This window comes from Gossypium hirsutum, chromosome A06 (assembly GCF_007990345.1).
Source record: "Gossypium hirsutum isolate 1008001.06 chromosome A06, Gossypium_hirsutum_v2.1, whole genome shotgun sequence".
Classification (NCBI taxonomy): Eukaryota; Viridiplantae; Streptophyta; class Magnoliopsida; order Malvales; family Malvaceae; genus Gossypium; species Gossypium hirsutum.
The window spans coordinates 11,133,374-11,145,620 of record NC_053429.1 but is presented as its reverse complement, the minus strand read 5'-3'; the positions used below and the strand labels follow the sequence as shown (position 1 = coordinate 11,145,620).

The 12,247-nt window shown below is 35.1% G+C and overlaps 1 protein-coding gene and 1 long non-coding RNA gene across 2 annotated transcripts; one reads left to right on the top strand and one right to left on the bottom strand.

Moving 5' to 3' along the window:
* Positions 1-6,230: 6,230 nt before the first annotated feature.
* Positions 6,231-9,236, top strand: LOC107962634 (cytochrome P450 734A1). Its single transcript, XM_016899092.2, has 5 exons — positions 6,231-6,689; positions 7,194-7,417; positions 7,494-7,744; positions 8,115-8,475; positions 8,546-9,236. The coding sequence occupies exons 1-5, from the start codon at positions 6,413-6,415 to the stop codon at positions 8,978-8,980; spliced, it is 1,548 nt and encodes a 515-aa protein (XP_016754581.1). The 5' UTR covers positions 6,231-6,412; the 3' UTR covers positions 8,981-9,236.
* A 1,774-nt stretch (positions 9,237-11,010) lies between these two features.
* LOC121230412 (uncharacterized) lies at positions 11,011-12,012 on the bottom strand. The gene is made up of 2 exons (XR_005928401.1): positions 11,818-12,012; positions 11,011-11,470 (listed from the first exon to the last, which is right to left on the bottom strand). It is a non-coding gene; the product is annotated as an uncharacterized lncRNA (long non-coding RNA).
* Between the last annotated feature and the right edge of the window lie 235 nt (positions 12,013-12,247).

Sequence of the window (12,247 nt, the reverse complement as noted above, 5' to 3'; positions counted from 1 at the left end):
AGCATAAACCAGTGCAGGCTGCTTCACCTCAGTCTAACCAGCACCTCTACTTGGTACCATTTGCCCTTGGCCCATACCATTACCACCTTTAGTCAGTCCATGGCCTCTAGATGGCTGCTGAACTATCCTCTGAGGCTGTACAGAACCTGGTCCCAAAGCTTGTATCTAATCGGCATGCTATAGACACTCTCGAATCCGATGCTATAACGACCCACACTTAAGGCAAGCCTCTAACCTCCTTCAACACTCTCCCGAATGGCGCCTACCACAATCTCCATATGGCTGGCAATAGGACCACCCACTCTAACCAATACATCAGGTCTGGCCTTTTTCTTATGCTTCCGAACAGAACTATAGGGCTCTGACTCTATCTTATTCTTACCTCTCTTACGATCCCTATTTTGACACTCCACGCACTTAACCTCTTCAGTGATCTTTACCCCATGAACCAGAACTGTAAACTCACACTCCCTTTGTGGAGCAATCAGAACTTTTAGACTATTTCTCAGACCGTTCTCAACATGGACACACTTCTCATACAGATGTCATCATGCCCCGAGCGTAGCAGCTCAACCTTAGAAATTCGGCCTCATACTCCACCATAGATCTATCACCTTGTGTGAGATTCATAAATTCACGCCTACGAGCATCTATATAGTTCACCCCTACATACTTTCCCTAAAAGGTGATCTTGAAGAAATCCCAGTTCAGACGATCAGGTTGAGTATCTTTCTAAAGCGTTAACCACCACTGATATGCCTCGTCACGAAGCAAAGATACTGTACCCTTCAGTTTCTTCTCGGGAGTACAGTCTAAATAGTTCATGATCCTCTTGGTGGCCTCTAACTAATATTCGGTCATAGTAGGGCGACTCTAGTGACACCTCTAAACAGCTGAGCACCATTGAACCGGAGTCGTTTAGTTACCAACCCACGACCCCTAAATCCAGAATAGAGTCTACCGACCCTCTCCAATATCCTCAACATGGCTTGGACAATGCATCGTCCCCAGTCGAACGACTTTGAGACTCAGTCTCAGTAGCAGGTGAAATTGGTGCCTCACTCGTATCTAAGTTTGGCATACTGCCAAAAGAAGAAGACTACGCTCGAGCTCCTCTGTGGCCTCTACCACAGCCCCGAATACCACGTCAATGTGTTCCACGAGATTTCATCATAAATTTCAAATTTTATCTACATTATAAAATTTTATGTATCAGTTCCAATTTTTATTAGCAGATATTTTATGCTTAAATTATCAGAAGTTCAGTAATGTTTTCAGAAGTTTCAGTCTCTAACTATTTTAGTACAGTTTCAAAAAGTACTAGCTACAGTGTTTTTATATTATACTATCTAAGCTTCAAAAATACTTATAGGATCGGCGCCGGAGACTCAGTGTACCACATACCTTCTCAAATTATTCAAATTGTTTGAAAACCAATTCTTTTGTAACAAAATTTTGGAACCCAAAATTTACAGTCCGAGTTTTACAACCTAGCTCTGATACCACTAAATGTAACATCCCAAACCCGGTCTAGATATTATGGCCGAATCCGATGATGTTACAAGGTAGGGTTTTTTAAAACGAAGTCATTTCGTCAAATGATTCCAATTTCAAAACTCATATTTATTTATTTCTAATTTGGAAAGTGTTTGTTTAATTTATTTATTTGCCTAAGCATAAGTACAGCGTAAGTCATAAAAATGTCTAATTTGGTAATCCCGTTTGTGTTTTCAAAAAACCATTATTTTAGTAAAAACTATCGCAAATAAATAATCAGGTCAAAATCCAAATCCCAAAAATAAAGTCAAACAGTTTAGAGAGTTTATAAATTACAAAACTTTAGAAAACCCTTAAAATCAATATAAAATCATAATCATTAACCGTTTATAAACTCGTGGTCACCAAGAGGCTCTATCGCACCGATCCGCCTAAGTCTATGGATTACCTAAACAGAATAGACAAACAGAAGTAAGTTTATGAAAACTCAATTTGTAACCCAGCAAAAATAGACAAGCAAACATACAGAAGTCTTATACAAAGTCAGATACAAATTCAGACTTATGTCCTTTTTCAGATACAGAAATCAAAAACAGATATGCAGATCAGATATACAGAGTTCTACCCTTATCCTCTACACACCATCTCCGACTATCCCATCACATCATGTGGCGTTAAAAACACCCACATATCCCTACACACCATATCCTGCCATTACGACACATATCAGATAAAGTGCAGCCAAGCTGCCAGAATAGAGGCGAAGGTCACCTTTCAGATCATTTCCTTCACATATGCAAATCCTACCCCAATAACAGATGAAAAAGTCAGATACAGAAACAACAGAGTAAACATGCTCAACATGTTTATATATAGATAATAGATATACGTAAAGCAAAATAGTGAGTCATGCATAACCGTATCATTCTCAGAGCAGAATTTTAGACTATCAGATCACATGGCTTTAGGGTTTGGTTAGCCCTTACCGACCCTACGGTAGGCCCATGGTCGATCAAAATGACCTGTGCGATCCTAGGAAAAATTTTAGAAATATGGGCCCATATGCCCGTGTGGCCCCCATGATCTAGCCCAAAACCCATACGCTCGTGTGGGCCCACACGTCCAACTTGGCCTGGCCCATGTAACCTATAAGACCACACTCACACCTTCACATAGTCGTGTCTCACACATGGCCAACCACAGGGGTAGGCACACGTCCGTGTGGTGTCGACAGTGAGTATTTTTGACTTTTGCCGAAACGTCATTTTTCATATTTTAGGAACATATTTGATTCATTTAAGATGCTACAGCAACCCCGAGCCCTTCGAAACCTAAGAATCAGTAATCTATTGACCACTTAGCAAATAATTTACGAAACAACACAAAATCCTAAAATAACACACAAAATTTACTGCTCACAAGAATAGATACTAACACGGTTTAGATCGTCTTAACGAATCTTATAGTTTAACACCTTCTCCTACACCAAAATAATCGTAGAAAAGAATCAGATTTCATGATTACACCAACATGCCATCACAAAAGGAACACCAACCTTATAGAAAATAAAACCCAACAGACGCAACCCTACTTGCCTTAACCGAGCGATGAGTAATGAGGTTCCAAAAACAATGACAAGAGTTAAAGAGTGATGACAAAATTGGAAAAAAAACAAAAAGGGAACATAATTGTAGAGAAGGGAAAAGGGACGTAAAAAACATGAAGAGATTTTAGGAAAAATAATAAAAATAAAATTAAAAAAGTAGATATGACAACAAGTCCCCAGATTTTCTCCCACTAACCTATGATCTCAATCCCTTCAGGCTTTCAGTTCCACCGAAACTTTATCACATAACCGTACAAAAATATCATCCTCGCTTGCGCAGAGATTCGAACACAGGACCTCCAACTCATCAAATCCTTTACCACTCAAACCAGTGGCCCCATTTTGATATGGATTAATAGACAATTTAATATAAACCCACTTAGCAAGGGTAAGGCTAGAATTAGAAAAATAACAAAATATTCTAAGGTGAGAATTGAACCCAAGACCTCACACACACACTCAGAACACTTAACAACTGAAGCAGATAAACAGTTGTGTCAAATATTTACAGAAACAGAGATAAACTAATCAGGGTGTTACACTCTCTTCCATGAATCAGAATATCAATCCCTTTCTCCTAGAGTTGTCTCATGCTAAGCAAATTATTCTTCATTTCTAGAACAAAACAAACTTTAGAAATCACCTATTTGACTCCTCAAATCTTCAATCTTACACTTCCTTTCCTCTCGACTATTATTTTTATATCATTTCCAAGCTTGACAGTGTGTTAAAAGCTATGGTCAAGATGTTAAAACCATTTCTTGTTTCCACACATATGATTCAAACATCTCGAATCAAGAAACTATAGATCATCTTATTTTAAATCTAATATCTTCACAAAAGACATCAGAAGTAGCTTTTCCTCTTCATCCAGTTCCACAAAGCTGGCTTTGTTATCTTATCTTGGGCATTCATACTGAAAATGCCCCAATTTGTAGCATTTATAACACTCCACCATAGCTTTGTCAAATGATCTTTCTCTACCTCTTTCGCGTCCTCTGTATGCACCATGTTCCTTACCTCCAAGCCTTTCATCACCGACAACAACTCTTAAAACCTGATATTCTTCTCTATCCATCCTCTTAAACTTTTGTTCGTGCACAAACAAAGAGTTCTGCAACTCATCAATCAACATGGTACGTGTATCTTTTACCTCTTCAATAGATATCACCACATAGGTGAAACATTCTGTCAAAGTCCTTAGAATCTTCTTCACAACTATAGAGTCAAGTATTGCCTCTCCATTACTCCGTATCTGATTTGTTACAACCATCATCTTAACAAAATACTCATTGATCGTCTCTCCTTTCTTCATTTCTAACATCTCAAATTCCTTTTTCAAGGTGGTGAAAATGGACCTCTTCACTTTCTCATTTCCATCAAATTTGCTCTCAAGGAATCCCAAAAAATTTTGGAAGTTCGTCTGTCCAGAATTTGCTCAAAAATCACACAATCTGTAGCTTGATATAGATAGTGCTTGACTCTGTGATCCTTCATCCTTACATTATCCAGCTACGCCTGCTGTGCGTTGGTCAACATAGCTGGTAGTCTTCTTTGGATATCAACAGATTCTCTATCAGCTCACTCTAATGGTCGTAGTGAAGACCACCAAAATGGGAAATCTTTGTGAGACTACCCTCACTCTTTTCTTCACTCATGTTCACTGTTTTCTCTTAACCTTGTAACTTTTTTATTCTCTATTATCAAGATTAACGGATGGCTCTGATACTATACTAATAAGGAACAAACTCAAGTTAATAGAGCAAATGAAACTCACATACATTTATTGAAAACAAAGTACTAGTTTATATATAACCTTACAAATGAAATTAAAACAATGATAAGATCCACGTCTAATAACCTTATAAACATGGATCACTACTAATTTAAAATTCAAAGTAGTAACTTAGTCCTATAGACTAGGTCTTATTGTAACAAAATCAAAGCAACCTAAAACAAACATTGATTAATTTAAACATAATGGACATTTGTCCCTTTTTTTACATGAGAACATAATGGATAAATTTCAATTCTTATGGTTAAATTTTAATTTGATCATTATATTTCACTCAAGTTTGAGACTTAATCTAAATACTTTAAAATTTTCATAATCTGGCACATTAACTTTTATAATGTCATTAGTTAATTTAAATATTTTTTCTAATTAAAATGATTATGTGAATTTTTAAGAAATGTTGCACCATTAAAATTCTTTATTAAATTCAGGTTCATTACAATGGTACTTTTTTGTTACATGGATATCAAGAGAGTATTTTTTTTTAATTTCAAAATGTCCCACCAGCAAATTTAACAAAAGAATTTTAATAGTGGTAATAGATGAACCTAATTTTTTTTAAAATTGAAAAGTAAAAGGATTAAATTCCTGAAAATAAAGGTATGGAGATTTAATTCTAAATATACGGTAAGTCCAATAACTTTGAGCAAATTATAACCTTTAAATTGTTTACTTTATAATTTAATCAAAAAATAAATATTTAACTCAACATGAAGTTTAGGTGAAAACCATACTAATAACTCTATGTAAAAGGAAGATCCAAATGCCTTTCTTCATTGACACTTGGATGCACCAAGATGGTGCTTTTTGTTCTTTGCATTATAAAATGATTAAATTTTTAATTTTAGTCCCTTATTATAATTAAATTTAAATTTTAATCTTTATATTTTAATTTCTAATATAATTTAGTTTTTATAGTTTTATAATATTATCGATTAGTTCAAATAGTCATTAACTTTTTATTAAGTAATTATATATAATTTGAAAGTAAATTTTTAAATTCAAAAAATAGAAAAAATTAATTTTTTTAAAAAAAGTAAGTGATTAAATTTCAAAGGTATAAAATGCATAGGATATTTTAATTTTAAATTTTTATTCTATGATATGACATAAACAAAAAATCAACCCTGATAAACCTTACTAGTTATATACTTATTTATAAGATGGATATAACAGTACTAAATGAAAAAGAGGAGGGGTAACATTGTCCCAAAAATAAATGAAAAACATTTTATTGTTGACCCTTATAATTCCAATTGCGGCCCCTACGCCGTTGGCCTTGGCTCGCCTATGGTCTCTCTCTTAAATATTATATATAATGTCTAGTTTGTAGTACCATTAAAAGGGCAGCCAACAAAGGGTGGCAAGTAAACCAACATAAGCTAAACAAGATAAGAAGCAAGCACACAAAAAGGCTGCTCCACACTGGGGAGGAAACCTGTGAGCAAAGCCACAATCCAAAGCAAATTAAGCTATTTCTCTTTCTTTTTTCTTGTTTAATTTCTTGAAGAATTATGGATGAGGTTTGGCAGTGGTTGAAGCTGGTTGGCATATGTTTGATGTTGTTAATGACGGTGTTAAAAATGGTAGTGTTGCTTTGGTGGAGACCTAGGAAGATTGAAGAGCATTTCTCAAGGCAAGGGATCAGAGGACCCCCTTACCATTTCTTCATTGGAAATGTTAAGGAGCTTGTGGGCATGATGTTAAAGGCTTCTTCTCAACCCATGCCTTTCTCTCACAATATTCTCCCCAGAGTTCTCTCTTTCTACCATCATTGGAAGAAAATCTATGGTACAATCATGTATTACACCCTCTATCTTTCATCTTTCAAGTGTTTTGAATGTGTTAAACTGTGCGTTCTTCTTGAGCTGTTTTGGGGATAATCATTGAAGTTGAGGGGATGGCCTTGGCTTAGAGTCGATCCTTCAAAAATTGTAAACCTTTTTTGAAGGAAAAAAGGCTTATTTTTCTGAGTTCAGGTGCTTCTTTTTAAAACTATACAGCTTTTTCTGAGCTTGGATGCTTGATGTTCAAGTTGAGATTTTTTGGATGGTTCCACTTCTGTTTTCTTCTTTTTCCTTCTTTTCTTGAAAAAAGGAAAAAAAAAACTATATTTTGATAATCCCATTTTTGTCTTTGTCTCCCAGCAACACAATAAATATTTATTTTCTCATCTTTGTAATATTTGCCCCATTCCCCACTGTAATTGCAGTTCCTTGGTAATGGAGTTAATTATCATTTACGACATATTAATGTGATGATGATTGTAAGTTTTGTTTAAAAACTGAAACACAGGTGCAACATTTATAGTTTGGTTTGGTCCAACGGTTCGGCTGACGGTGTCGGACCCAGATATCATACGGGAAATCTTCACATCCAAGTCAGAACTGTACGAAAAAAATGAAGCCCACCCTCTGATTAAACAGCTTGAAGGTGATGGACTCCTTAGTCTCAAAGGTGAAAAATGGGCTCATCATAGAAAAATCATTTCTCCCACTTTCCATATGGAGAATCTCAAAGTAAGCCTTCCTTCCTTCATTCATTAAAACAATAACATTGAAGATGATTCAATAACTTGTTTTATTATTAAAATAGTTGCTGGTGCCAGTGGTGGCACAAAGTGTGATTGAAATGGTGGAGAAATGGTCAGCATTAATAAAGAGAAGCAAGTCCGGCGAGATTGAAATCGAAGTATGCGAGTGGTTTCAGAGCCTAACCGAAGATGTAATCACGCGTACGGCATTTGGGAGCAGCTATGAAGATGGAAAGGCCATTTTCGGTCTTCAAGCCCAACAAATGGTGCTTGTTGCCGAGGCTTTTCAAAAAGTTTTCATACCTGGCTATAGGTACCTTTTTTTTGTCATTAGCATATGATCGTTCATCAGTTTTAAAAATCGGATTGAAGATCATTGTTGTTTCAATTAAACTTAAGTTAAATGTTACATAAGTAATTTTAATCTAAAAATATTTTCATGTGTTGTTTTCAAAACTTAGCCATATATGGTAGCTTTTTAATTTTGCTTATAATTTTTTTTAATCTACTAGTGATGGTAGAAATTTTAATATAAAATGCAAGAGTTTAAAGGTTGAGACCTCATTCGATACAATATTTAAAAAAAAAAATAGAAGTAGAAGTTTTTTTATTGGTTTTTAGCCTATTTAATACTAGCCTGGTATCAAATAGGAAAAAGGTACTGATATGCATTTAAATTTCAGATTTTTACCGACGAAGAGGAACATAAGTTGTTGGAAATTGGACAGAGGGATCAAGAAGTCGTTGAAGAAGCTAATCGAACGGCGGAGAAGCAATTGTGGGAACAAAATGCAAGGAAACGGAGCCAAAGACTTGCTGGGATTATTGATGGAAGCCTCCAATGACATAAGTGTGGATGACATAATCGAAGAGTGCAAGAGCTTCTTCTTTGCCGGCAAACAGACCACTTCCAATTTGCTCACTTGGACCGCCGTTCTTCTTGCAATGCACCCACAGTGGCAGGTGCAAGCACGTGAGGAGGTTCTTAGGGTGTGTGGATTACGTGACATACCCAACAAAGATAATTTCGTAAAGCTTAAGACGGTAACATCCTTGTCTTGTCTCCTTGTCATCTGTTACTTGCTTTTGTCTGATTTTGGGTTGACATCTGCAGCTGAGTATGATATTGAATGAATCGCTGCGATTGTATCCTCCAACCGTAGCTACAATAAGACGCACCAAAGTTGATGCAGAGTTAGGAGGTTACATGATCCCACATGGGACCGAGCTTTTGATACCAATCTTAGCCGTTCATCATGATAAAGCCATATGGGGCAATGATGCAAATGAGTTCAACCCTGCGCGGTTTTCCGGGGGCGTGGCACGTGCGGCCAAACATCCTATTGGGTTCATCCCATTCGGCCTTGGGGTCCGTACCTGCATTGGCCAAAACCTAGCCATTTTGCAAGCAAAATTAGCTCTTTCTATCATACTCCAACGCTTCTCTTTTAAGTTGGCCCCAACTTATCAACATGCACCGACGGTTCTGATGTTACTTTACCCACAATATGGAGCCCCAGTCATCTTCCAACCTTTGTCTCAGATATGAAGGAAGGTCCTGATTTTATCCCATCTCGTGTAAGTACATATCTCTTGTGTGAGTGCGGGTATGCTATCATAGAAAATATAAAGAGGTATTTAGCATGGAAGCTCTGCATGCATCAGTTTCTTAAAGATTTTAGGCAAATGGCTGACCAAGTAGATAGGTTTCTTCTCCCTTATATGTATGTAATGTATATATTTGTAACACAGTTTTGTAATATTATGCAATTCATGAAATTAGTTGCTAATTCTATAATTAAAAATCTTATTGCTGTCGTTGTAGTATATGAAATCAGCAGCTGCAGCTTAATTTGATGGAAGATGAATTTTATTGTTGAAAATTTGAACTGATTTTGGTTAATGGATAGCAGTTAAGACTGCGAAATCCAACATATATATATAGAGAGAGAGAGAGAGTTAATTAGTTAATTACTGCTTATTGTTGATGAATGAAAAATATATTTGTTAATTTGAGCAATAACAATTATAATTTCAAGAACCCTAACCCTAAACATTCTTTAAATTAAAGGGAAACATATTCATGGAAATTGCAAGGGTTTACCCATGCATGGTGCAAACACCAAGGATCGATGAAATTTCCTTTCCTTGCAATTTTGCTAAGAGAGAGTGAGAAGAAATTAAATTAAATTAAATTAAATTAAAAGGGCACTCAACCAAATAAGTGATGTTTGTGTTGTGCTACTTAAAAAAGATTTAAAAAAGCAAGGACAAATGCAGTTCTCCAAGACATGAATCCAGCATGCAAAATGTAAATTCAGTTTTAGATATTATTAAAAAAATAAAAGAATTATAGATGTTTTTATACTATAAATTAAATTGTATTTTTCTCTCTATTTAAAAAAATGAGTAATTTAATCCATGTACATTAGATAAAAGAGCAAACTGATCCTTATGTTAAAATTTCATCTATTTTTACTATTAAAAATTAGTCATTGAATGTTAGAATGAGATACACGTGGCACGCCACATCTAACTGTTTGATTATTTTGTCAGAATACTAACTTTTAACAGTAGAAATGGATGAAATTTTTAATAGAAATGATCAATTTGCTCTTTGATCTAATGTATAAGAACTAATTTACCTAATTTTTGAGTAAAAGGAAAAAAAAATGCAATCTAACTTCTTATATAGATAACTCCATATTATTTTTACCAAAAAAAATACTATTATTATTATTAATTTATTTCTCCTTATAAGGTTTATGGCATTGAGTTGTAATGTAGTGAGTAGTGTATAAGAGGTATATGATTTTGCATTACTTTATGGGATCTCCTCAATCTTCATGCATGATCCCTTTGAGAAGCTAATGGAAAAGAAAGGTGGTAGCATAATTAAGGGATTTGCTGGTCCCCAAGATTTCCTTTCTCTCTTCTATTTTTCTTGTAGTTTTTTTTTAATGGAATCAACTATGAAGCATGTGATCTTATCTTATCATATTACATTAAATGCTAACACTTATCTTTAATTTCTCTAATTAAATAACCCCATTCTCGCTCTATGTATATATAAATATTGGACATACAATATATTGTAGATTAATCTTCCTTATCACCTTGCTAATAATCTTGATTATCCATTTTATTCTACTAATTATTATTAATGAGTGATTTGGACATGTCTTAGAATCTTGGTAAAGTTTGTTTTCAACTTCATTGATGATTAAATAAATAAAATTTATACCTGATTATGGGCTTAAACCACTAATTTAATTAAAATTATATTAAATATTAAATATAAGCTTTTTTAGATTTATATTAAATGCTTCTTAACTATAACAATTTGTTAACAAAATTATATATTTAAGTTGTCGAAAAAATTAATTTAAGTCAATAATTTAATTGTTTCAAACATTTGATAATTTTTAATAAAAGCCATCTTATAATTCTTTTTTCTAATAAAAAAGTGCAAAAAAATAATAATTAGGTAAGAAATTACTTATCACTAAAATGGACAACATTTTCAATTTATTTTATTTTAGTTCTTTTAACATTAAATTTTGATGTTTAAATATTTTATTTGTGTAATAGCCCAAATTTGCCCGGGCTTTTAAAATATATAAATAAATGTTTGTTTAAAACAGTCTAGCTTACAAGAGCCCAAACACTATTGGCCCAATATTTAAAACCTTCAAACCTAAATCCCACTACCCATGCACCCAAATACACCCGTAGCCCAACTTAAACTGGACCCATTACAACAGACCCAAACAGACCCACCTAATACCAATAAACCCGAAGGCCTAAATAGTAGGGGCCCCAAATGACTTTCAGATAGGGTTAGAAACCCTAGCTCTCTTTATCCTCGCGCCGCAAAGCATTCTGGAAGCTTCAGGCGCCTCAAACGTCATGCCCAATTAGTGCCCTTTCGTTTCACGAAGCTCCAGAACTTTCGGGGAGTGTCTATTGGCCTCACGTCAAGGCTCCATCAGCGCGCTACACCTCAGCCTTGTCTTGCCACCGAGATCCTCGCAGTCACCTGCAGGAAAAGGAAAGAAATCAAAGCAAAACTACAACAAATAGATTAGAACAGGGTTTGGAAAGAAATCTTTTGATTTCTTTCCAAAATAGGGAGAAGATTAAGGCTATAAAGCCTTTTCTTAAATCTGTAAGAACACTTACGCTGATAGATATACAGAGAAGCATAAAAAAATACACAGAGAGAGAAACAGACCACAAAAATATTGTACTCCAAATATTTTTTGCAATAATATATCAGAAGGATTTCGAGAGAAACGAAGGTGATCTATTGTTTCTACTTTTATTTTACTGCTTTATTGTAAATAACTTATATATAATACATTAAAATAGAGGAGAGAAAGATACCTTCGAGATTCGCCGAGAAAAGCGAAGCTTTTCGAATCCCGACCGCCGTGTGTGGCGGAGTTGGTGACGGCGCGTGAGGCTGAGCACGGAGGTCCGATGAACGGAGCAGACCGGCCTAGGGCCGGAGCTCAAAGGGCTGGGAAGAATTTCAGAGGATTTCTCTCTTTTTTTTTTCTAAACCAGGTGCTAAATGATTTTGAAGCTTAACATTTGGCTTATATAGCCTCAACGAAACGACATCGTTTCTGCTTCATCTAATAAGCCCAAAACGGTGTCGTTCTAAAGCTTCCAAGGTCCGCGTGTTGACCCGATTACCCGGGGAGGATCCGCGTGTTTTCGTAAAGTGGGTTAATTGCCTAATTGGCCCTCTCGTTTTTTTAATTTTTATAATTTCATCTTATTTATTTTTAATTTAGCCCTAATTATTTAA

Excerpts from the sequence above, each read along its gene's own strand:
- LOC107962634 (XM_016899092.2), top strand. The coding sequence starts at position 6,413 with ATGGATGAGGTTTGGCAGTGGTTGAAGCTGGTTGGCATATGTTTGATG. Across the intron at positions 7,418-7,493 it reads TCCATATGGAGAATCTCAAA|TTGCTGGTGCCAGTGGTGGC; the intron begins GTAAGCCTTCCT and ends TTATTAAAATAG. Across the intron at positions 8,476-8,545 it reads ATTTCGTAAAGCTTAAGACG|CTGAGTATGATATTGAATGA; the intron begins GTAACATCCTTG and ends TGACATCTGCAG.